This window comes from Urocampus carinirostris, chromosome 17 (assembly GCF_059441175.1).
Source record: "Urocampus carinirostris isolate Australia breed hairy pipefish chromosome 17, RoL_Ucar_1.0, whole genome shotgun sequence".
In the NCBI taxonomy this organism is placed as follows: domain Eukaryota; kingdom Metazoa; phylum Chordata; class Actinopteri; order Syngnathiformes; family Syngnathidae; genus Urocampus; species Urocampus carinirostris.
In genome coordinates, this window is record NC_142365.1 from 19,900,502 (window position 1) to 19,928,178 (window position 27,677).

General features: G+C 41.0%; 1 protein-coding gene across 1 annotated transcript in view; it reads left to right on the forward strand.

Moving 5' to 3' along the window:
• The first annotated feature begins 762 nt into the window (after positions 1 to 762).
• opcml (opioid binding protein/cell adhesion molecule-like) overlaps positions 763 to 27,677 on the forward strand; it is a 68,792-nt gene continuing 41,877 nt past the window's right edge. Inside the window, exon 1 of the mRNA XM_088320824.1 lies at positions 763 to 1,119. Within this exon, the coding sequence (XP_088176950.1) occupies positions 962 to 1,119 (158 nt within the window). The 5' untranslated portion in view covers positions 763 to 961. The remainder of the gene's footprint in view (positions 1,120 to 27,677) is intronic.

The following is a 27,677-nucleotide window of genomic DNA, read 5'->3' on the forward strand; positions in this document are numbered from 1 at the left end:
GAGCAAAAGAAGATAAAACATAGTCAGATAGAGAGCAACTGAGGTTGAGAGAGACAGCAAATGAGAGAGAGAGAGAGAGAGAGAGAGAGACTGAGGGAGAGAGAGAGAGACTGAGGGAGAGAGAGAGAGATCAATAGAAGATAAGAGGGACAGAGAAAGAGAGACAGAGACAGAAGACGAGAGAGAGAAGGTAGTCAGAGAAGGACTGAGAAAGAGAAAGGTAGAGAGACAGGGAGACAAAGAGAGACAGAGAGGATGAGAGAGACAGAGAGCAACAGAGGATGAGAGAGACAATGAAAAAAAGAGAGAGAGAGAGAGACAATGAGAGAGCGAGAGACAGGGGATGAGGGAGAGAAGCAAGCGAGTGAGAGAGAGAAGATGAAAGAGAGTAAGAGAGATAGGGAGATAGAGGGACAGAGAGAGAGAGTGAGTGAGAGAGGATGAGAGTGACTGTAAAAGAGACGGAGAGACAGAGAGACAGAGAGACAGAGAGGATGAGAGAGACAGAGAGCAAAAGAGGATGAGAGATACAAACAAAGAGAGAGAGAGAGTAAGAGAGAGAGGGACAAAGGACGGGAGAGAGAACACACAAACGAGTGAGAGGGAGAGAAAAGGCAAGAGAGAGAGAAGGTGAATGATAGTGTGAGAGAGAAAGGGTGAGAATGAGATAGAGAGAGAGAGACAGAGAGAGAGAGAGAGAAGACAGAGACAGAGACAGAGGATGAGAGAGACAGTGAAAGAGAGACAGAGAGGGTAGGGACCCGGGTCCTGATTGGTGTGGAGCCGCCTATCGTCGCTCACTTCCAAGAGCCGGTTTTATACAGCCGATTCGTTCACGAACGACACATCACTAGCAAGCATCTTGTTTGTGGAATTTGCAGCGGCAAGACGCAAAAAGGAAGGAATTAAACACACAAGACAGAAAAGCTTTCAAATTCCCCTGGAAATTCATTGGGGGAAAATGGGAACTTGCCGCTCGTTGACGCTAACTGGGAAATGTCTCGTCGTCCTGGGACTTAAATTCTTATTTCTCCTTCCTGCGGGACTTTCTGCCAGAAGCGGAGATTCTGTATTAAAGGACAACATTATTGCAAGACAAGGGGACAGCGCCGTCCTCAAGTAAGTCTTCATACCGGGCAGATTAGACGTTTTATTGTCGACTTTTTTACCATCATTTCAATTCGTACCCCGTATCACTGGATAAAAATACTGGATACAAATGTTGCTTTTTGTTAAATCGATCTGGTTTTGCCCAGTTGGGCTCTAATCTGGATCGTCTCGGTCACTGGTAGCAAACGTCATCGTACATTGCTTATATGAAAGCCGTATCCTACACAGTCTGTTTTGTTGTGAGTAAATAAATAGGTGCTGCGTTGTGTTTGTAGGACTTGTTATGGCGTAATAACTGGAATTGCAATACGGGGAACAATTTGCAGAGGTTGACAGGTGATGCTGAGCGAGCGAGCGAGAGAGCGAGCGCCTTGTTGGTGCATGGCCGCTGTCACGCGCCTTGACGGGCGTGCGCTCGCTAGCTAGGACAAGGCGAATGATTAAAGGGCAAAAACTAGGCACGATGCACACAAATGCGATGCTGGCGTTTGAGGCGGATGAGGATGCTGCACGCATGGTTGCAAAGTTGGAGCGCAAATGAGAGAAGTCTGCGTGTTTTCTTGCTCATTGCCCTTGAACGTTATTGATCGCTTGCTTAATGTCTTGCAATGTGAGCTCGCAAGGAGCACACATGCCGAAGACAGCAGCGGCGAGGGTGGTCTTCTTATCCGTGTGTGCTTTAATTCATGTCATCCCCTGTATTTCTTTGGAGAACATGTTTAATGTCTTGCAAAGTGAGCTTGCAAGGAGCACACATGCCAAAGACAGCATGAACAAGGGTGGTCTTGCCATCGATGCACAAATGTATGCTTTCATGTATGTCATCTAGAGCAGAGGTCATGAACCTATGGCTCGCGGCTCATATGGCTCACGGCACACAGAGATAAAATCGAACTTGCGCACTTATTTAGTTTATCGTTGTATGCGGAGGCGATTGTCGCTCAATAGTGACTGCTCACATGGTTAAGTAAAGTACATTCAGACCAGGGTTGGGTAGGGTTACTTTAACTTGATTACTTTCAATTACTTTTGGATTACTCCAATACCAAATATGCTAATAAAAAGACAAAAGAAACTAAGTATGAATAAAATTACTCAATTTTGTGCAGGCTTGGGGAGTAACAGAACACATGGAATGGCAAAAATGATGTTGGCAAGCTGTTTGGATTTATTTTCATTTTGTTTCTGTCACATTTTATGTTAGTTTTGCCAGAAATCAAAGAGATCAAAGCCAGAAGAGATAGCTTACCACGTGTTGTAAGTCATCATTTTATTCATATTTAGTTTCTTTTGTCTTTTATTAGCATATTTGGTATTGGAGTTATCCCAAAGTAATTGAAAGTAATCAAGTTAAAGTAACCCTACCTAACCCTGATTCAGACTCAATTTTAACTACAGTTTACAGAGAAGGTGTCAACCAACAGACCCTGTCTTGACTGTAAATTGCTAAATAATCTTTTATATAAAAACTCATTAAATAATGATCACGGTTGAGACACTTTATGATGAAAAGCTGCAGAACATACTTTAAACATCCAAAAGCTCTAGCAAAGCACCTAGGGGAATTTAATTGGGTGAGCGCCGTCTGCACTGAAGGTAAATCATCGTATTTTGTGACAGTTTTAATGTACAGTGGCTTGCGAAATTATTTGGCACCCCTGAACTTTGAGACATTTTGCCACATTTCAGACTTCAAACCTAAAGATATAAAACTGTAATTTATTGTGAAGCATCAACAAAAAGTGGGAGAAAATCATGAAGTGGAACACACGTTATTGGATATTTTAAACTTTTTTAACAAATAAAAAATGAAAAAGTGGGTGTTCAAAATTATTCAGCTACATTGAGTTAGTACTTTGTAGCGCCACCTTTTGCTGCGATTACAGCTGCAAGTCGCTTGGGGTATGTCTCTACCAGTTTTGCACATCGAGAAACTGATATTTTGGCCCATTCCTCCTTTCAAAACAGCTCGAGCTCAGTGAGGTTGGATGGAGGGTTTGAGACACAGTCGAAGCAGTGCAAGATTCTAGGACATGTTATTTGTTCGGAGCTACTCTTGTCATAGAATTTGAATTGCCTCAATTAGGGATCAAACTCACAGTCCAGTGAGTATAAGACAGGCATTTTACCATTTGAGCTACCAGTGCTGTCATGAATTCTAACCAAAAGCCTATCCGTATCCCTATCTCCAACCAAAACCACTAGAACTCACAACCCTGTGAGTGGAAGACAAACATGTCAAGTCAAGTCAAGTCAAATTTATTTATATAGCCCTTAATCACAAAAATGTCTCAAAGGACTGCACAGGATTACAGTTACAAAATTACACAATTACCTGATCTTAAACCAGCATGCGGGCAAGGAAAAACTCAAAAACCTCAGTGTGAGGAGAAAAGAGAAACCTTGAGAAAGGACCTCACATGTGGTAATCCCCCTTCCAGAATTGACCAGGGTGAATTACAATTAGCATTACTGTACACATGATAGTAAACATAAGGTAAGATATTGAAAATGTCTGGAAAGTGCATGACATCAACGACGCCCCCAGCCTGCAAACCAGTCCAGAAAGTCTATGACGGCCACGACAAACATCTTACCTGTTTGGATATAAGTAATGGCTCTATTCCTCAAAACCCTAAACCATAGGTCCCAACCAAAACCCTAACCCTGTCTCCCAACACAACCCTAACTCCAACCAAAACCACTAGAACCTACAACCCTGCTAGAGGAAGACAAGCATCTTACCAGTTGGGATATAAGTAATGGCTCTATTCCTCAAAACCCTAACCATAGGTCCCAACCAAAACCCTGACCTTGTCTCCCAACACAACCCTAGCTCCAACCAAAACCACGAGAACCTACAACCCTGTGAGTGGAAGACAAGCATCTTACCAGTTGGCAATTGCTCTATTCATCAAAACCCTAACCATAGGTCCCAACCAAAACACTGACCATAGTTCCAACCAAAAACCTAACCCAAGATCCAATTAAAACCATCCCACCCAAAAGTGGTACGTGTACCCACGACCGTGAAGGTGGAAAGCAGACATCTTATCACAGTTGAGCTACCAGTAATGTAAAAAGGTATGTTCAATATCAATAATATCGATGTTTGGGCCCCATCTATTACGTGTGCAGTCTTTGATGTTTAGATCATATGGAAGATTAAAGGTAAAAACAGGTTTTAAAATGATTTCCCTTCTATCTAATATCTAGTCTAGAGGGGCATATGCTTGAAAAATAGATCTACAGACTATGCAGTACACCATTTTTATACTTACACCAGGAGATCCGGGCAAGCTATGTTGACTCCCACTTCCGTTCCATGCGATCATTAACGCAGTCATTTTCATTGTAAGACAATTGTGAAAGCAATTTAATGGCGCCGTTGAATTAGCTCCAACCGCAATCTTAGTCAAATGGAAATTGACTGTCATAGATGCTTTGTCCTCCTTTTTGTCTCACAGCATTTGTTGGAGCAGATTTGCACTGTCAAATCTGAGAGAAAAGATATATTTATTCTCTTTTATCTGCGAAACACAAGTCTTGAAAGTTTTTTTTTTCATTTTCAAGGCAGTTTGGTTAATCCTTTTTTCAACTAAGGATTCATTTACCATATTGTGGTTGTGTTTGCAGGCTAAAGACAGTGATCTGAAGAGGAGTTTTTAATAAACATTAATGGTATGACAATGAAATATAATGAAACAATTATTTTCTTTTGTATCTAATCAACGTGGGCTGACATAATGGCTGAAAATTAAAGCACAATAATATGATAGACAGCATTGCTTCAGAGGTGTCAAAAATGTGGCCCGCGGGCCCAATTAGGCCCGCCAACAGATTGGATCGAACCTGCAAGACAGAGCTGAGAGAAGTGCAAGAGAAAAATAAGCCATAATTTTGAATATGTCCACTCTATGTCACCACACGCAAAGACACTGCAGCTGTACTTCTTTCTTCTTTTTATTTCAGTTTTTCCCCTCTCTTTCTTTCTCTTTCTGTCTCTCTATCTCTACATCTCTCTTTTCTCTCTTTTTTCTTTCTCTCTCTGACTCTCTCTTTCTCTTTAGTCTCTCCCTCTCTCTTTTCTCTCTCGTTCTTGTTGTGTCTCACTCTTTCTCGCTGTCTTTTTATCTTTCTCTTCGGTCTCTCTCTCTCTATCTATCTTTTTCCTCTCTCTTTTATTCTTTAATTCTCTCTTTCTTCCTCCCGTTCTTTTTATCTCTCAATCTCTTTCTTCCTTTTTTCTCTATTTTATCTATTTTTCTCTCTTTGTCTCTTTCTGTCTCCATTTATTTCTCTCTCCCTCTCTTGCCTTCTCTCTTTTCTATCCCCCCCCCCTCTCTTTGTTTCTCTTTAATTTACTATTCCTGCCGCCATGAGGGTATTTTTAGCAAGTGGTCCCGGAGCTCAAATGAGTTTGACACCAGTGCATTACTTTAATGGTACGCCACTGTCAAACATTATATCCTGTTTCCAAATCTTTTTAATTTGATCTGTGAAAGCTTAAGAGTTTCTGAATTTGGCATGTCTTTTTGCCTTTCAAAGTTGAATAATCTTTTGCTTTGAATTTCAGTTCTGACTTTGAAAAATGTATCTAAGTTCTGCAGCACTTCAGATTCAGATTGTTTATCATATTAACAAATTACATATCGAAATGTAAATAGCCATATCATTGCTCATTATTATTTCGTGCTAAAGATGCAAATTGGAAGAGTAGATTAATTACTGGCTTGGTGGTGATAGTTATTGCCTGCAGAACAAAATGTTTAGTTGCAGAGGATAAGATATGTTAATAATTTGGCCCTGGTTAAAAGAAATATTCCTCAAAATTGCACTTCAGCTAATACATCTTTTTAATTTGTTGCTTGAAACGTTTATGTCATTATTACCGATATGCATCACCTGTGCCCGCTCCTTTGGCGCCAACTGCCTCGGACTCTGATTGGCTCTCTGTCCCTATTCAAACCCACTCCTATCTGTCCCCTTTTGTCGGTCCGTCTGCGAACCTAAGTGAACACTATGCAAGCCTTTTTTCGATCCTGACTCCCACTTGGTTTTTGCTCCTGTCTGTCACCCGGCTTCGACCTTTTATTGATCCTGACCACGTCTACTCTCCTGTCCCGGCTTTCGACCATTCTTGTTCCGACCACGTCTACTCACCCGTCCCGGCTTTCGACCTTTTTTTGTCCGCGACCACGTCTACTCTTCTTTCCTGGCTCACGACTCGCTTCCGACCACTTTTTTGCTCTCCTGTCCTGGCTACTGACCCGTTTTTTCGTTCCCGACACCGCCCTCGCTCGACACGGATGGTCCACTTCCGCATTCAGAGCGACCTGCTTCCCGCGTTCAGCAATCACCGGATCGTGGGCGCAACCCTTTCTCTTTCTTCCAAATAAAACTGGAGAGAACCGCAAAGCAAGTGGGTCCTGTCTCCGTTCTGGTCCTGACAGTTTAAGGTTAAACTCATGCATTCATTTCTAATGCAATACATAATGTGGATTTAAGTAATAAAATGTTGATTTCATCAAATGGAAAATACCATAAATTACGGACTACTGTCCTCTACCTTTTTGCTACATTTTAAACAGAACGCCTTTGAATACAGTGCGGCATATTCTTTTTTTTCATGTACCTAGGAAAACAGTGAGCTGCTCTTTTCCACAATGGTGGCGTTATAAGTACAAAACACCGCCGTGACTACTGGAAACATCTATGAGTCCCTTCAAGAGAAATTGGTTCATGTTTTTGCCAAAATTATTCATATAATACTTAACAGGAACAAAACCGGCGGTTTGGCAATATTTTATTGAAAATTTATAATAGATAGATAGATAGATAGATAGATAGATACTTTATTCATCCTCGAAGGGAAATTCTATAATGCACTTGAACATGTTATATAACATTATTTTGTTGTTGACTCATTGTTTTTGTCCTGTTTTTATTTTAATGTTCGAAATAAAGTTTTCATTCATTCATTCACTCATGATATTTCAACTTTTTCACACACAAATCAAGTCCTCAATATTGTCAGAACCAGAATAGATGGTAGACCCAAACGCTTAACGTTTCACACAAAGCTTTATTGGAGAATTGAGGAAGTCAGGTGCAGGGAAATAAACAACAGCGATCTGGTGCCCGCTGGGCAGGAGGAGCAAGGAGCTCACGGGATCGGAGTGTGGTCGGAATGCGGAAATGAGTGGAGTTGCCGGGGCGGGAGATCGGAGCGTGGTCGGTGGACAAAAACGGGTCAAGTAGCTGGAGCGGGAGATCGGAGCTTGGACGGTGGGCAAAAACGGGTCAAGTAGCCGGAGCGAGAGATTGGAGCTTGGTCGGGGTGTAAAAACGGGTCAAGTAGCCGGAGCGGGAGATCGGAGCGCGGTCGATGGACAGAAAGGGTCAAGTAGCCAGAGACGATTGGGAAGTCAGGGGCAGACGAGCAGGATACAGGTGAGGACGGGACATACGGGTGCTTGCCTTGCTTATGCGGAGGTTCACTGACGGACTGACAAGGAGTGAATGGAGTACTAAGTTTAAATAGGAGGGGGATTGCTCAATTGAAGCTGTATTTTATCATATTATAAGTATATTACTTGAACATCTACTTTGAAATAATTTAAAAATAATGAACGAAAAGCAGCTGGTGCCAATTAAGCGGACACATGTGAGGGCAATGAGTAATCATGACAAATATGTACCTCCGAAGTGAACAGAAGTTATCTTTAAAAACCATTCACTTTGTTTTTCCATATAATTGGCGTCAATGTCAGGCCACTGCAATTTCCTTTAATCCTTGAGGAATGATGAAAAGTTAATGCAGTTAGGTCCATTACCAGAGTTACCAACAATGACAGCAACACAAATAAACGCATGTGTTGCAGTCTGGGACTGTCTTAGCGCAGTGGTCCAGTAATAACAGGCTCACACGCAGCCCTGATTCACGTATTTCTATCAGTGCAGTAATAAATATACGCTCGTATTTGTAATTGGTCACGTAAATAAAAAAATAATAGCCTCAATTGTCATTCCGCTTTGAAGTAAAGTAAGTAAGCGTTTTGGATGTGAATGGGCAATAACATTAGATCAAACTACTAGACTGGGCTTACTGAAGCTGGGAATATGCTAAACGATCTTGTCTTTAACATGAAACAAGACATTGTTGATGAAAAATGACCTTCACTGATCTTTAGGCGCAAGGGGGAGGATTTGTTTTGTTTGTATTTAAAAAAACAGAAACAATAACTTTTGATAGAAAGTAGCTAGAGACTTCTCTACGTATACATTGGAACTTCGCAAAGGAGGGTTTCTTTTATCTTTCCTTAGGGCAACTTTTTAAAGACACACACGCCGGTTTAATTTTATAATACAGGAGCCTCTAATGGTGTAATAATTACACACTGTCACTTAAAGGCAATGTTTCAGAACGTATTTTGAGCCAAGTCACGCTGTTTTGCTGGATTGGATCATAGCCAACTGCTATTTTATGAGCAGTCTATACAGAAAGCCACGTGATTCCTCATCATATACATCAAATTCTCTCCACCTGCATGTTCAACCTGGATTTATATGCTTTTTTAAGGTTTTGAATGTTGGGTCTGATGCACATCTCCAAGCCCATTTTCGGTCTCCATGAATCAGCCCTTGAGTATTCGGACAAAGGTCATTGGCAGATTCATTCACTTCATTTTATTCGCTAACCTGTGCACTCTGCATTGGAGTCATCCCATAAGTTGTGGATTGGCCATGACCCTGACATGAATCTTAAAAGGGAAAATGTGCAGAGTGAATCGGAAAAGGGACAATATAGTCACATTATAGTCACCTGGGGCATTTCTTGGGCTGCTTGGCAATATGCTCACTTCACTGTCCTGGAGGAAGATCAAGTGCAGCTTGTCATTGAGCGACTCGCTTTTACACTGTCATTCTTTTTTATCACTTCTTTAAGCTAACATAGTGCAGTGGTGAGCACATTCGCCTAAGACTTGAAAGGTCATTGGTTTGAGACTGGGCAAAAAATTATGTGGGCCAGGAGAGGCATGAGTACCACCAGGCTCTACTCGCCCAAGACCCACTATAGGAAATGTTGCCTCTACAACCTTAGCGGTTAAGGGCTCCAACCGACCATTTTTGAGCAGAGTTAAAATACTGTAGAAAGAGCATTTGACTAAATAGTTGCCCAAAGGGCGCACCGTGTGAAAGGGCGCAGTCTCTGTAGTTAGTTCTATTTTGGAATTTAACACTATTGGAGGTGCATTTGCCCTCTGCAGGTGCCCTCTTCTTGCATGAAATGTTTCCTCTTCGCGCATACAAGATGCCAATGCTCCGTGCTTTACTGGTCTATTACCCCCCAAAATAGATACGAAAACGTTTTAGGAACATTTGCGTTGTGAGGGGAGCATTGTCTAGCAGGAGGGGCGGTTAAGTCATTTTTCGGCACAACACAGGACAGCATACAAGCGTGCGTATGCAGCTTACCTACATTCCACTTACGGATTCTGGCAGATTCGATATTTTGTATTGTGTAAACCTTTTTTGGAGTAGAGTTAGTAGAGTACTGTTGTGCTTCTTTCCGCCGTATGGCGCTGTGAAAGGTCATCCGGCATCCACACCGAAGAAGAAATCCGGCTTCTACTTCCTGGTTCGTGCGTAACCGAAACAACGTGTACTGTAGTTCTCGCGCGCTAAGAACTTTGACGTTTTTAGTGTTTTATATCTCGTGCATCCATTCAATATGGTTGGTGTAAAGAAGAGGCGAGACGTTTCTTTTGAATTAAAGTGGAATATTGAAGCTTGATGCGGTTGAGAAAATGGTCGGAACATTTTTTTTCGGCCACTTTCCCACGGAGGAGGAAGTTGCCGAACTCTTGAATCCCAGCTTCAGAAAGTAAGTTAAACTTAGCTTTTTTATCTTTATAGAGCATATTATTTTATTAATTGTTTATTTTTTAGTAAAAAACAATGAAGGTTACTTATACATGTCACGTGGATTACCAGAACAGAGCAGAGCAGGGGACCCCAGAGCGTTCGTTACAAGTCGGGACTGAAGAGATGATCGTAGCTTGGGACGGAGCAGGTCGGATCGGAGGCAGGCAGAGAGAATCAGGTAAACAAGGCACAGGTAATCGGGAGCGTCATACGGGGTACAGATGTGAATCCTCCGACAAGGAGTTCTCCGCGTAACGCGTTTAAAAGGGGAGCATTGACCAATCAGGAAGCACATTCCAGCGCGCCACATGATTACCCCAGGTGACTCCACTTGGGTAATCATGACAGAACCCCCCCCTCAAGGAACGGCTCCAGAAGTTCCCCAGGAAAAAAAATAAAAATAATTTTAACCCAAGACACGTCACAGGGAAACACAGGCAGATCAGGACAGGCAGAATCAGAAGAGTCCAGACTCAGGGGGGTCAGATTCAGAAGAGTCCAGACTCAGGGGGGTCAGATTCAGAAGAGTCCAGACTCAGGGGGGTCAGATTCAGAAGAGTCCAGACTCAGGGGGGTTAGATTCAGAAGAGTCCAGATTCAGAAGAGTCCAGACTCAGGGGGGTCAGATTCAGAAGAGTCCAGACTCAGGGGGGTCAGATTCAGAAGAGTCCAGACTCAGGAGGGTCAGATTCAGAAGAGTCCAGACTCAAGGCAGGCTTGGGAGTCGAACAGGCAGGCTTGGGAGTCGAACAGGCAGGCTTGGGAGTCGAACAGGCAGGCTTGGGAGTCGAACAGGCAGGCTTGGGAGTCGAACAGGCAGGCTTGGGAGTCGAACAGGCAGGCTTGGGAGTCGAACAGGCAGGCTTGGGAGTCGAACAGGCAGGCTTGGGAGTCGAACAGGCAGGCTTGGGAGTCGAACAGGCAGGCTTGGGAGTCGAACAGGCAGGCTTGGGAGTCGAACAGGCAGGCATGGGAGTCGAGCAGGCAGGCATGGGAGTCGTTCGCAGTCATACGGCCGGAGGTGCCTTAGCCAATTTCGCCATGTCGGAAATGACTTGCCGAACTGCACAACAGGAATCGCGCTGCTGATTCAGACTTTTATAGCGGTCAGGGGGCAGATGTACGAACGCGGGGTCCATTCTGGTCGGAGGATTCTGTCACGTGGATTACCAGAACAGAGCAGAGCAGGGGACCCCAGAGCGTTCGTTACAAGTCGGGACTGAAGAGATGATCGTAGCTTGGGACGGAGCAGGTCGGATCGGAGGCAGGCAGAGAGAATCAGGTAAACAAGGCACAGGTAATCGGGAGCGTCATACGGGGTACAGATGTGAATCCTCCGACAAGGAGTTCTCCGCGTAACGCGTTTAAAAGGGGAGCATTGACCAATCAGGAAGCACATTCCAGCGCGCCACATGATTACCCCAGGTGACTCCACTTGGGTAATCATGACAATACAAGCCTTAAACATACTTATATAACCCATACACATGCAAAATATAGCACTGAAGCAACTTACAAACAAATTCAACTTATGAACGATCGTCCAGAACCTAAGTCATTCGTAGATTGTGCAGCGTCTGTACAGCGGTAGAAAAACTGAGTTTACTTGTGGTTTATTTAAGTTTTGATTGCAAAATAAAACACACAGATGGTTACCTGACGGTGTTTGTTTTTGGATTCCTCCACTTGCAACCCTTCGATTCATTAATCTTCAATTCTCTCTTGGCGGCTGCTTGGTCTCCATGTTCTTCTGCATAGTGGACAAATTCAACACACTGTTGCGAACAAAAACATAGAGTGCATTCAATAGAGTGAAAGTGAGGTTTTGGATCTAATTCAGATTCGGGGGGACAACTCTCCACCCTCCGTGAGCATAATAATACTCTATGGCGTTATCATCCATGAGCACTTTCGCCAACAATGCATTCCGTGTGACGTTATGTGTCCTCTTCAGCGCAAGTCGGATATGATGGCATTCAAACGAGAGATGATTAAATGTCACAGGAGACGCGTAGAAGTCGCATTTACTTGTAAATATGATCGATCTGACTAAAACATGGGATTTCACCCAAAATTGTTATAAGTCTTGACTCGGCCAAGGCTTGAACCTATGACCTCGTTGCAGTAAAGTGCTCAATGAAGCTGTATTTCATATTGTAAAATATTACTTGAACATCTACTTTGAAATAATTTAAAAATAACGAAATTGGTTCAAAATAAGGAATGGCATGTACAACTACCGGTTTTTGGTCCTATACTGATTTTTCTCAAGTTTCTAATGTACACTGTTCGGAGGATGATTTTTAAAAATCCTGCTTCAATATAGTCATAGTTCAAAAACTTTATAACACAATGTAAGCACTCTAATTTTGGAGTAATCTAGCTTGACTATGCACAATTACTTTTGAATATTAGTTTTGACTAATAAGTTTCCAATGCTAATCATGTATCAGATATCAATATTTTATTTCAGGATAAATTTAATATGATTGTGTTCCCCTCCATAACATGGTTGAATTAGGATGACTGTATAAAACAGAGCCGAGTTACAACAAATTCTGACAGAGATTGACTTAAATGGGTATGTAAACCTTGATGGAATTCAGTATGTCATTTGATCCGCTGATACAAAGCCTCTGGTGGAATCAGAGAGAATCACGTTTACAGTACATACACAACAGCGCACAGGCCCATTTGTATTTCTAACACTTGGCAAAGGCACACTTTCATCAATCTTTTTGTGGAAGCCTTTATGTTTGTTTGTTTTAATCCAACTGGGGCTATTTTAGCTGGTGATGCTCCAAAGTTTCAGCGCAACAGTACCCATAATGCCCACTGGCTAGCACAATTAAAATATTTTCCAGGTCTCGCTTGCGATCCATATGAATGAAGCTCAATTCTATCTGCGCGTATAATATATAAAAAGACAAGTCATACTCTCAATTGATGTCTCAAAGTTTGATTTCATTTTTTTGGTTCTGAATAAGTAGTCAAAGAACCGAGAGGGCTCTGTGACAGGGAAGAATGCTTGTTTACTCATATTGAAAGTTTGTAAACAGTCCCACACAGTTATGTGACCAATTCCCATTGAAGCTGTGACGCACTGATGATAACTTGTTGCTAATCAAAGTCCAATCTATTTATTGTTTTCTCCTTTTGATGAAATGCAGTATTTTCCTTCCCGCTGCACAACAGTAGTCTGTTTGAGACGGCTAAAAGCCTGTTGTTACACTGAAAACCGAACATTCCTATAAGTTCAGCTATTGAGGTTAGAAAAATTTGAACCCAGGCTGTTTTTCAGATATTTAAAGGAAAACGCATGTGGTTTATTGCATGTTTCACATAGAAATATTGGTCTAAATCAGGTCTTGTCTGTTTTATACATGATTTAGCCCCCAAAAAATCTGGAATTGGATAGTGCGGACTTCGTTCAGTCCCCAAAGAAGTTGATTAAAGGCCTCTTTAGAACGTCTTTACATTGTAAAAAAGCATGTATCAAATACAGTAAAAATCTAGCATTGTTTTGCGTGGTTTATTTCTTATTATTTTTTCTCAAAAATGTTGTATAAATAATTTTAGGTCATTTTAAAGTATTACTTTTCAAGAAAAACAAGAAAAGAATTAATTAAACGGGTTAAAAATGTCATGATGATTCACCTGTGTCCGCTCGTTTGGCTGCAGCTGCTGCTGACTACCTGATTGGTTCCCCGTCCTACTTAAGCTCAGTCCTTTCACTCGCCTGTTGTCAGTCCGTCAGCGAACCTCTGTTTTCACAAGGCAAGCATTTTTGACTCTGACTCCCGTCGGTCCCGTTTTATCACCCGTTTTCCACTCGTCCGTTCCTGATTGTCTCCTGCTACGACACGTTTTTGACCCCGACCATGTTTGATCTCCCTTCCCGGCTAACGACCCGCTTTTTTTTTTACCCCGACCACATTTTGATCGCCCGTCTCGGCTAACGACCTGTTTTTCCGATCTCGTGAGCGGCTTGCTTCCCGCGTCCAGCGAGCACCGCATCGCTGCCGCTGCCTTTCCTCTATATTTCAATAAAGTTGTGAGTAACGTTACGCATCTGGGTCCTACTTCTGTTCTGGTCATGACAAAAAATGGAGTAAAATCCAAAATAACAGCTAAATAATGAACCAAGATGAATACCATTGTTTACCCCCTTTGCCAGCGACCACAAATGATAACAAAAACTTTATACTGTGAATTCAGGCAACATCCTAATTCAAGATTTAAAGAAACCAACATGAAACTGGTGCTTGGATTTATTTTTAAACGTTTTCATTGGACGGTGTGCCTCGAGATTTTTTAGCGAAAAAATTTGCCTTGGCTTCAAAAAGGTTGGGAAATGAAAAGCAGGCTTCTTTTCAATGTTTTTCCAACATCTTTTCAACCATTTTTTTACAGCACTGGGAGCCTGTCAGATCTCTTCCACTCTTTTCAATTGGTTCTTGAGCCATTCTCTTTCTTCCCCCCCAAAAGACGACTACATCTAATTTAATCTTTAAGAAACAGCTCCATAATGGAAAAAATATCAGCTCGTTAGCAAGCTGGCTGGAGCTTTCTAATGATCCTAGTCATTTCTGAATAACATATTTGAATAACAATAGTTGAAGAATAGAAACCTCCAAAAACATACAGGACATACGGCTTCCCAGAACCAGGTTGCCCGGATTGCAACACGGTCAGGTCTTTTTGTTGTTATTGGTGGTTCCCGTGGTAAGTGACCAAACTGCATTTGCTTTCTATCGTTCCCTGAAGAATAAAGGACTGATGCCAAGGATACGGAAAATAACAGAAGCGTTTTGTCACAAGCCAGGAACGGAGACAGGACCCAATAGCGTTCGTTTTACTCCGTTTTTATTAAGAAAGAGAGCAGTGCTTGCATCAACGATCCGATGATCGTCGGTCACGGGTAGCTGATGGCAGGAACGCGGAAGTGGCACTTCCGTGTCGAGCGAGGATAGTCGTTGACAGCGAAAAAACAGGTCGATGGCCAGGACGGGGGCGCAAAGCAGAAACAGGTCCAGAAAAGAGGTCGACAACAGGTATCAGGCAGGAAAACAGGGCAGGATAATTTCGGAGAGTACAAAAAGCTTGCCTAGCTGAGAGCATAGGTTCGCAGACGGTCTGACGGCTTCCTTTCGGAAGACGGGAGTTTAAAAAGAGTCCAACAGCCAATCAGGTCCCGTGGCTGTTGGCGCCAACGGGGCAGCCGCAGGTGCCCCGAATCAGTAATCATGACACGTTTTTGATAACTTACACTGCTGTTAAATTTGGATTCTATCTGTGGTTAAAAAAGTAGAATTATTGTGAGTACATAGTCAATATTAGATAAAGTACTGTCCAAACCATTGTCTTGCTCCTGATATGTATTATATGTTGGCAAAAACATGGACTAATTTCTCTTGTAGGGCATCATAAATGTTTCCAAACGTTACTGCAGTGTTTTGTATCGAGAAAGCTTGTGCCGTGGAAAAGAGCAGCTTCCTACGGAAAAAAAAATCGGCTACGAATTTAAAGCCGCAGTGTTTAAAGTAAAGCACAAAAGTAGCGGCTTGTTGTCCGGAATTTATGGACACTGTTGATCGGTCTACAATTAGACAGCACATCATAACAGACACAGAGAATCGACTGATATTTTGAATTCCTGACTGACGGCAGCCTCCACATGCATTTTTAAAGAGGCATCTGCTATAATACTGGAAGAAGCCCAAGAAAGCATCCAAAATTTGTTTTTCTGCCAAGAGCCTACTAAGACAGAAAGTCATGAATACCTTAACCGTTTACTCATGCGGACTACTTCCAGCTTTGTACTTTTCAACTTAATTATGTATGGACAGCATATGGTGAGAGGTATTTCATGATTACCTGAGAATCTACTAAATAGGTAGTATGTGCGGGTTGATTAATATGATATATCCATTTCTTAATGTTCACAGTAAAGTTAAAGAGATCCTGACTTTCAGCCAATGACTTTTGAAAGATAACAATTCGCAGCACCCCGGAGCAAGGATTTTCGGAGTCTTATCAGATTCCGTCCGCAGCAATTGGGATGGACGACCCATTTTGAAAAGTCATTGTCTGAGGTGATTGACATCGATATCACGTAGAAATCTGGCTATCGCTGTCCCAGACAAATTGGCAATTTTGATTCCCTGGTGCCTTCCATTTTCGACTTGGTTTGTTAGCGTGTCTCTGTCACACACACAGTTCCATTTCAAGTGCTCCCAGAAAAAGCCGTTTGAAATCATATCCAAACATTATAGGTAGGGATGCAGGACCACAGAGTAAAATTACCAGGGTTAATTCAACACTTCAACACTGTTTTTTTAAGGTACACGGCAATACTACAATGTTAGTTTAACACCCAATGGTGGGGTGCGTTGTGTGAGGTTGCCTTGAAAAGTTGAAAGTTAAATATTTTTTCTGATAAGTATGTGTTAATAATGCCCACATATGTTTAAAGAGCCCTTATGTTTTTTCCCACTTCGCCTATCTGTTCTTATCAGAGGTTTTCGGGCGGATCACATTAGGTTCAAGGAATGGGGCCTGGGGAAAATGCTGGAAAGTGACATCATGCTTGTCTACACAGGTTTTTTTTCCCTCTCTTTGTTGGTGTAGTATAAAAATGGTGAAAGTAAGAAAAGGCCTGTTTTTTGTAGATTCAAGACAACAACCCAAACCCCAAAAAAGATGAAAAAGAAAAAATTATCGGAGCACGTCTACGTATTTCACGTCGGTGGTTCGCGCCCCGGCCGAGTCATTCCTAAGACTTAAAAAGTGGTCGGCGGCGCCCTATGTTGGCTGCGGCTGCATCGGCTCGCTACAACGGGTCAGGTGCAATCGACATTTCGTTCTGTGTACATTGTTACACAGAATGACAATACAAGGAAATTATTATTATTATTATTATTATTACTTGCACGCACATTATGAATGAGCTGACTGCATCTGCAATTATCACACAAGACAGGAGATGGCGGCAGAGAGCAACAAAGTCCCAAATTCTATACAGGAAACTTTTAACAATACCTCAGTAAAAATAGGGTCCTTATCTATGAGTATTAAATAAACAATAGTCATATCACTCTGTACTGTTATTTCCTAACGATATTGATCACTGATCAGAACCTGTCTCTGGATGCCGTACCAATAATTGATAGCTTTTATTTTTATCTGTATGCCATATTTAGAAAAATAAAAATCAAGCCAAAGCCAATAATTTGTATGTGTGTATTTATTTTTGTTTAGATGTAAACAAATGTTGATGTATGGAGCGGAAACTACATTAAAAAAATAAACAAAATGTTTGGGCAATAATATATATACTGGACTGTCTCAGAAAATTAGAATATTGTGATAAAGTTCTTTATTTTCTGTAATGCAATTAAAAAAACAAAAATGTCATACATTCTGGATTCATTACACATCAACTGAACTATTTCAAGCCTTTTATTATTTTAATATTGCTGAATTTGGCTTACAGCTTAAGAAAACTCAAAAATCCTATCTCAAAATATTAGAATATCATGAAAAAGTATACAAGTAGGCTATTCAACTTATCACCTGAATAATCTAATTAACTCGAAACACCTTGCGAGGGTTTCCTGAGCCTTAAAAACACTCAGCTTGGTTCAGTAAACTAAATCACTGCTGATCTGACTGCTGTCCAGAGGACCATCATTGATACCCTCCATCAGGAGGGTAAGACACAAAAAGAAATTTCTCAAAGAGCAGGCTGTTCACAGAGTGCAGTTTAAAAGCATATCCACAAAAAGTCTGTTGGAAGGGAAAAATGTGGCCGGAAACGCTGCACAACCAAGAGAGATGACCGCAGCCTTAACAAAATTGTGAAGAAGAGCCGCTTCCAGAATTTGAGGGCGCTTCAAAGACAGTGGGCTGAAGCTGGAGTCCAGGTATCAAAAGCCACAGTTCACAGACGTGTCCGGGAAATGGGCTACAATAGCCGTATTCCCATGGTCAAGCCACTTCTGAACTCAAGACAACGGAAGAAGCGTCTGACTTGGGCTATGGAGAAGAAGCACTGGACAGTTGCAGAGTGGTCCAAAGTCCTCTTTTCAGTCGAAAGCAAGTTTTGCATTTCATTTGGAAGTCAAGGCGCCAGAGTCTGGAGAAAGGCTGGAGAAGAGCAAAATCCAAGTTGCTTGAAATCCAGTGTGAAGTTCCCACAGTCAGCAATGGTTTGGGGAGCCATGTCAGCTGCTGGTGTTGGTCCACTGTGTTTCATCAAGTCCAGAGTAAATGCAACTGTGTACCAAGAGATTTTAGAGCACTACATGCTTCCATCTGCTGAAAAGCTCTATGGAGATGAGTATTTCATTTTCCAGCATGATCTGGCACCTGCCCACAGTGCCAAAACCACCAGTAACTGGTGCACTGACCATGGCATCACTGTCCTTGATTGGCCTGCTAATTCCCCTGACCTGAACCCCATCGAGAATGTGTGGGGTATAGTTAAGAAGAAGATGAAAGACACCAGACCTACAAATGCAAATGAGCTGAAGGCCGCTATCGAAGCATCCTGGGCATCAATAACACCTCAGCAATGCCACAGGCTGATTGCCTCCATGCCACGCCGGATTGATGCAGTAATCCGTGCAAAAGGATTCCCAACCAAGTACTGAGTGCATCAATGGACATTTTCAAATGTTTGATTTAGTTTTGCTGTTATAAAATTATTTTTTTACTTGGTCTGAGGAAGTATTCTAATATTTTGAGATAGGATTTTTGAGTTTTTTTCAGCTGTAAGCCAAAATCAGCAATATTCAAATAATAAAAGGCTTGAAATAGTTCAGTTGATGTGTAATGAATCCAGAATGTATGACATTTTTGTTTTTTTAATTGTATTACAGAAATTAAAGAACTTTATCACAATATTCTAATTTTCTGAGACAGTCCAGTATATATAAATATATATATATTATTGCCCAAACATTTATAACATATATATATATATATATATATATATATATATATATATATATATATATATATATATATATATATATATATATATATATATATATATGTATATATATATATATAGACACTACTATATTAGCTATAATGACCTACTATAAAAAAAAAACAAGTAGAATGCAGCACAGTGTAACAGACTGGGTAACAGACTGCGTGACAAAGTAAACTGTACAAAAACAAAAACTAAAATCCAAAAAACAGACCAATCTCTTTCGCAATTTATACAGATGTCGCAGTAACAGGAGTAAGAAACAGTAACAAGATTAAGCAACAGTCACATGAGTAAGAAACAGTAACAAGAATAAGAAACCGTAACAAGAGTAACAAACAAACATCGTAACAAACAGTGAGACAAACAGCGTGACAAACAGCTTAATGAAGTAAATTATCCAAACCAGATAACAGGAAAAACAGGAGGAAAAAAACAGACCATATTATCTGCACTTAACAAGATGTCACAGTAACAGGGATAAGAAGCATCAAAAAGAGTAAAATAACAAAACAATGGAACAAACAACCTGCATAACAAATGGCATGACAAACAGTGTAACACACAGCATAACACACTGTGAGACAAACAGCATGACAAACAGGGTGAAACAGCGAGACAACCAGTGTGACAAACAGCGTAAAAAATTGCATAACAAAGTAAACCATCCACAACAGAAAAAAAAGAAAAAAAAACTAATGGATGAAAGTGGAAGACAATGACCCAACCAGTGTGCTGTCCAAGCAGTCAATATAAAAGGTGAGGGATAACAAGACCGAGGTGTGGGGTGATCTGACTCAGGTATTTCCTGTTCCAACCCCGCGTTTGGCACCCTCTGGGGGATCTTGTCATTACCAACATTCAAAAGAAATTGATTAATTCAATCTAAATCAACACTTGGATTTAACACGGCAATAAAAACTGGCATCGCCTTTACACAATAAATCATCTATGAAGCTGACCCTATTGCACACTAATTGCTCATTAGTATTTTTGCTGAGCCCAAATGAACTGAGAAAACCATGAATCATTTCAAGAAGTCATCCATTTACTCAGGGTTACTGATAAGATTTGTTCTTTTGAACAAAAGCTTTGTAAACTACAGAACACTAGCGACACTTAACACAATTGAAAGGTTTTGACAGGCAACAGCCAATCAAATATTAGGATAGACGATCAGCTTTTTTGCATGCTTTGTTTTCTGATGGAAAAATATGTCCCTTTTGAGTGTTCCCCAAACTCCGGGCCGTGGACCAGTACTAGGCCGTGGGTCGTTTGATACTGGCCCGCACATAAAAAAAAAACTTTGAAGTTTTTGCTTATACTATTTTTATTCCTTTATAACACACTTTGCATTTGAGCCTGCTTTGTTTTGTTTTTGGTCCGTTTGTGTGTTGGACAACTCTTCTTTCTCAATTGAAGTGACAGATCGTCTACGCAAATGAGTTCCTACTTCCTGCCTCCCGACCCGTTTCAAGACAGTCCCGTTCCGTTTCATGACAGTATGAGCGCTGAATCCTAACCACGAAACCCCAAGGGATGTAGATGACATAGGAAACTGCATTAGGTTTTATCTCACCATAACACCATTTTTACTCACAGTACCACAATGTTGAGAGTATTCAGCTGGGCCACAAGAATATTGTTAGACATTAATTTGGTCAATGCTACAGAAAAGGTTGGTGACCACTGCCTTAGATGTTTACTAATACTTGATGTTACTTTACAGCAAAGTAATCCAAAAGTGCCATCCCATGACATTCTGGAACATCTAAAAGACCGCAGCTAAGATTTTTAACACATTTCAGTCATGAAAACTGTCCTGCCCTTCAAATAAGTCCTAGGAAGTTTCTGAGCATCTTGACAAATTGCATCTCATTAGTTGTAACAAACAGCACATCATTGATGTGAAGGTCACAGAAAATGAGGAATAGACTACACTGACCGCAACATCGGCTAGGCAGATTATTATCCTGCTATCAATTATTCATCTGTCCATCTATTTTCTACACAAACTATTCTCTTCAGGGTCACCGGAAATCTGGAGTCGTACACATAGACAACCTCTTACCCTCGTGTCAGAGCTAATGGACGATTAAGAGTTTGAGGCCCCATTTAACAAAACACTATGTTTTTCTCTATGGAGTACCTTCCATCCATCCATTATCTGCACCGCTTATCCTCAGTAGGGTTGCGGGGGTGCTGGAGCCCATCCCACCTTTAATCTTCAGGCAGTGGGCAGGCGACACCCTGGACTGGTTGCTTGCCAGTCGCAGAGCACACAGGGACAGACAATTCGCTCGCTTATTCACACCTAGGGACAATTTGGACCGGCCAAGTAACCCGACATGCATGTGTTTTGAAATGTGGGAGGAAACCGGAGTGCCAGGAGGAAACCCCCGCAAGCACGGGGAGAACATGCAAACTCCACACAGGAAGGTTCGATTTCATGACCTCAGAAGCGCTACCACTTCGCCGCTGTGCTGCCCTCTATGGAGTACCAAAAGTGCAAAATATAAAAAGAAATTTGGAGGTGAACTCCCAAACAGTTAAAAATACCTTTGCATTTCGTCCATTCTTGGTACCACGGGAGTAGAAAAAAATCACATTTAAAAAAAAAACTTAACTCATCCAATACCAGATATTTCTGTCAAGTGGAAAGTGCGGATGAAGGCCTACAGAAAATTGAGTTCAGTAGCTATATAGGCATAAGACATAAAAGAAAGCTTCAACGCACATCTATTGTTAGGAAAAATGTATGCTTTTAGTTTTTACAGTTTTTTTAAAAAACAGTTAAACGTTGCCTTGTCAGGACCAGAACAGAAAAAGGACCCACTTGCGTGACATTTACCACAAGATTTATTGAAAGAGAGAGGAAGGGCTGCGCCCACAATCTGGTGTTCGCTGGGCGCGGGAAGCAAGTCGCTCTTGTACTCGGATTGGGATCCGAACACGGAAGTGGATCTTCGGAGCGAGCGATGGCGGAATCAGGGGCGGAAAACTGGTCGGTAGCCGGGACTGGGAGAGCAAGACGTGGTTGGGGTCGGACACGAGTCGTACGAAAGAACGGGAGAGTAGACATAGTCGGGAACAAAAATGGGTCGTAAGCCGGGATGGGAGAGCAGACGTGGTCAGGATCTAAACAGTCGGAGACAAACGGGAGCAAAAACGGGACAGGCGAGAGTCAGGGTCAAAAAAGGATAGCCTAGTATACACGGATATTCACAGACGGACTGACAAAAGGACAGTGACAGGACTGGGTTTAAATAGCAGGGAAGCCAATCTGTCAACAAGCCGCAGCTGGTGCCAAACGGGTAAGGCCATTTGGGCGCCATGGCAACCGTGATATGCCTAGTTTCTTGAAAATACTCGTTTCCAAGAAAACTGAGAAAAACAGCTTTTTTTGAAAGGATTCATTTCAAGCACAACTTTTTTTTCGCATTCATGATCCTAACCTCCAATGCTTTCCATAAATACAACGGCACTTTGCTTGCAAAATTTGAATGCAAGAACACTGAACTAATGCCGAAACTAATCAGGCACTTTAAAATAACTTTTTAGCACCAGATGTTTTTTGTGACGTGATTACACAATTTAGGTCACTCGGGGGCCGTTCACACACTCTCAATCGCTGGATAGAGGAAGTAACACGAATCCATGGGGGCTTCCTCAATGTGTGAAAAAATAGATCTGATCCAACCATTGCCGCCATCATGTGGTGATTTATACAGAAATCATTCCCAGAGGCTTGATACTTACCAAACTGCAGCGACAAAGCCTTGAGAATACTATCATAAAATAAATCCAATATTTATACATTTTGGCACTCAGGGTCAATGCTTCTAAAAACATATGTATATGCTATGACACTGAATGAGTTTAAAGTAAAATTCCATAGCAGTAGCGTCGCATGCGGTTGGTGCAAAGTGTGCACCAACACCGTGTCCAGCTTGAGGCAAATTACCTGAGACATCAACAAACTATGTTGAGTGAGACTCTGAAATGAGTGTATTAATACCGGATTTATTCAGCAACGATTGTCAGAAGGGCTGCACGATTAACTGAAATCTAATCCATATCACGATGTAATGTAGTACAATAGTGTAACGGAAAAACACTCCATGTTTCTTTAAGGATTTATAGTTCCAGTTTGTTAATTGAGTGATGGAGTGTTTAGCCAAAAAGAATTGTCACATATCAGGGTTTAACAATGCCGGCCAATCAGAAGCAGGCTTTAATGGCACCAGCCTACAAAGGTCTGCAAAACGTGTGTGCAACTTTGATAGGCTGGTGTAAGCGCCCAATCAAAAACAAGGGTGCAGACCTTGCCACCGAAACAAACACGACAGCTTGTAACTTTAGCGGCTTGTTACATTGAAAATGAATGGATCTATTAAATTGGTCTCTGAGGAATGTAAGAAGAGCGCAAAGAAATGCTGAGCACCAGCGGGTGCTTCCTGGATTTTTATCGCATCCAGGAACTGATTGAGGCGGTGTTCGAAGGGAAAGCTAACAGCTAGGCTAACAACTCTTAAGCTACCACTGCCGTCCGTGGATAGTCACCAACTCCTGATCTATTAGCAATGAAACAGACGACTTGGAGCTACCACTCGTTTAAAGCCGTTACATTCAAAGTCGTGGTTACCCGTCACTAACGTGTAGCTAGCCATCCGCTCTTTAAATCGCTTTCCCACACTGAAAGAAGCAGCCCTTCGTTGTACTTTTTGTATAATGACAATAACAACTATTTATTCAACTGCAATTCTGTCTTTATCAGTAGATCTAGTTGTATACTCTCAGTCTCTAAGGACATTATCTCGAAGTAGGTTAGCAGGTCACTATGTTTAAGTTCTCCCACAAAACACGAGCACAGAAATGCACTTCTCTTTTCGTATCTAAAATTGCATCGAGATTGCAATCCAGGTCTGAAAAATCGCAATTAGGTGTTGTTTATTTTCAATATTGTGCAACGTAATCGGGGGGGATCACAAGATTGTGACCATAATCTTTAAACTATTTATCTTAGTAGCAGGAAGCAAGCCCAGAAAGAGGTGCCGCTAATCCAAACCTTTTAGTTGACAGCTAATTTGGCACGTACAGGTACAATTTGCAACTTGCAAAAGTTACAACAACAGCAATGTTAATGTACTTGTCTACAAGCCGTGCATTCTGCTATTTATTTACATATTTTATTCGGTGTCCTAATTAGAGTCTAGCAGCATAAATGATCTGAGAAGATGAATTCGTAAACAGTTAGCAAACCCTAATGCATCAGTGCTGTTCTTGTCTTTGTTCTAAGAGTTATAATGCATTCAAAGTACAGTTTTAGGGGTTGTTTGCATTGATTTATAGCAAAATGTTAGGATATTTGTCACAGATATATCAATCACAGATTAAAACAAAACAGAATTGATGCAGTCACATTGAAATAAATCCTTCAGACAAAAACATTTTTTCCCATGCTTGTTAATCTTGCACATGATTTAACAGATTTTAGTGATTATTTTTTTTCACTGGCAGATCTTCTGCATTATTTTATGTCACGGTTGCCCATGGCGCCCAATAGCCCCCGCCCGTTTGGCGCCAGCTACGGCTCGTTGACTGATTGGCTTCCCTCCTATTTAAGCTCAGTGCTCTCACTCACCCTTTGTCAGTCCGTCAACTAACCTCTACACCCGCAAGACGTGTGTTTTGACTCTGTCCGGTATCCTGTTTGTGTATCCTGTCTGGTTTTATTTCTGTGGTTTCTATTTCGTCCTGTTTTAATATCGGTCTCCGGTCTCCAGTGTCTGGTATCGTTCCCGTCCATCTCATTCTGTCTGATCTCTGTTTCCAGTCTCCTATATCTGTTATCAATCCTATCAGTCCCTTTCTGTCCGGTATTGACACCATCTGTCCAGTATCGGCTCGTGTAACTGGTATCTATCTTGCTGGTCTCTGGATTTCTGTTGTTCCACGCCAGACTTGTGTCTTTCTTCTTCTGTCCAGCAATCGCCGAATCACTGGCGTTTGAGAAACGTTACGCATCTGGGTCCTCCTCCTGTTCTGGTTCTGACATTTTAAGTACCGGTATTATTTTTGTTGTTTTTCAAGCAAAACAGGATAAAATAAAAAATAAAAAATATGTGAAGAATATGGTAAAATCCCAAATTCAAGCAAAAATATGAACCAAATGAATAACCTGTATTAATTACGGAACTGACTGTCAATTTTAGCAGTGATAGCTAAAATGAAAAGGGGAGCTTGGCATGTTCTTGTGAAGTTACTCCGTATGCGGAATCCTTTTGTTAATTTCTTCCGTACTTCATGTGCCAGTAGGAGGTTAGATAGTTGCAGAAGAACAGACTTTATTACTGTAAATTCCAGGTCACAAGCTGCTATGTTTTTGCAAAATGTTAAACACTACAGCTTATACATATCCATCCATCCATCATCTGCACCACTTATCCTCAGGGTCGCTGAGGAGCTCATCCCAGCTATCTTAGGGCAGTGGGCAGGGGACACCCTGAACCAGTTGCCAGCCATGTGTTGGGCATTATAAATTACCATATATATATATATATATATATATATATATATATATATATATATATATATATGGAAACAATTAGGACACTGTTTCAGAGAAATCAGTGCCGTTTTTTACCAAAATTATTCAAATATTACATAACAGGAGAAAAGTTGGATGTTTGACAGTATTTAAGACAATATTCACAACATTTTCATTGTATTTCAACTTTTTCACCCAATTGTCAAGTCCTCAATTTACACATCCAAATTGGACAGCAGTGAAAGTTATCGATCAATAGTACTACCTTGCTCTTTCTGTATCATTGGCGTCAATGTCACCTTGTTGAAGTTTCCTTTCATCCTCGAGGAACGGTAACAAGCAAATGCAATTTAGCCCATCACCGCGTAAACCACCAATGACAGCTTCACAAAGGTCACGTTTGCATTGCACTATTCACCACAGTAGGGTCTCCCTGGCGCCGTCAACCTGAAATATAAGGCTCAGATTTTATGCGATACATACCTTATTCACGTTCTTTCATTCAAGTTTTTTCAGCGCAGTAGTAAATATGTGCTCGTCTTTGTAACTGCCATCCTGAATGGTCATATATTCACATGTAAACATGTGACATACACAAATTGGAGCAGAACCGAAAACAACACAGATGAAAAAGGTGTCAGGTGTGCGCCAGGCGTAAAATGTGAGAAATGGACCTAAATTAGTTCATTTTTATGTCTGTTTAAGCCTGTGGCTTAAAAGACCCCAAATAAAAGACAAAATCGATTTTGGCTCCTAATTTTTGAGCATGCGGTTTTAAATTAGGTGCACTCTGTCGTCCGGTACTTACACTAATTTGTTAGCCATACTGCACATAGGATCGATAGTATTGTCTGCAGAAAAAGTTTCTGTGTTTTTTCCTCACTTGTTTTCTTGATGGCTTGTTTCTTGTTAATTTTATCAGTCTTTCTTTCTGTATTTTTTCCTTTATGTATATTTTCTTTCCATTTTTCTTTCTCTCTGTATTTGTTGTTTTGTCTGGAGCTTTCAATAAGATTTCTAGTTCGGGAGGAGTCAAAACCACTTTCCTCTAAGGCCTCGTTGCCATGGTGACCCATGGAATAGGGCATCCTCTCATTCGGTCTTTTTTTTTGTTAAGAGAGCTTGTGAGCCGGTTTATTCAACACTGACTGAATTTAACTGACTGAAATCTGCCCTCCTTGAACTGAAAACTTTAAATTAAGGTAGTACAACTAAGAAGTCAGGGTTAGATTCAACAACTTTTTGAAATAATCCCATCGAATAATTTATCCCTAATAGTGTTCCCCATAAGTACGTAGCAGCAAATGGCTATTTTGCTTTGTATTTTAAAAGCAGTTGCAAATGAGAAAAAAGCTATTTTAATGTACACAAAGGCTAAACTGTTTGTAGAGGACTAAAAGAAAAAGAAAAATAGACCATTTAAAAAAAAAAGAAAGGTGGAATTTGGTGATATATTTTGAAGGTCAGATTTACTTAAAATAGGGATGCAATGAAACCAACTCCATTGAGTTTGCAAACTGGCCAACACTAATATATTAGTATATTAGACTACTACTTTTTGCCCCTTAAAGACGCCTTCCGCTTTTCAAATAACAGCAAAAAAATCTTGACTCGAGACTAATATTTTAATATACGGCATATAAATGTCACTTCAATGCATAACAGAATGCTTGAAAGAGAGTGGGCCAAAGACATGTTTTTAAATCATGCCCTTTTCTTATATATACAAAATTTATAGTACATTTTCTGCCAACTTTTATTGGATTGATAGTTTTGTAGCAGAAATATTCATTACTGTGGTACTACAGGTAACAGACTGATATTACATAGTGGCTTAGAGAATAAATGGACAAGTTCATCACAATAATAACTTAGTGGTTCTTAGTAAATTTTGACGCGAGACTAAGTTTGGTTGTGAACTAATACAGTAATACTGTAGAACAGAAAAATACTGCGATATAAATAATATTTCAGTAAAAATACCACAGAAATACTCCAAAATACTACAGAAACACTACAAAAATCCTACTACATAAATGCTCCAAACATAACCCAAAATACTACTCCAAAAATGCTACAAAAATCCTTCAC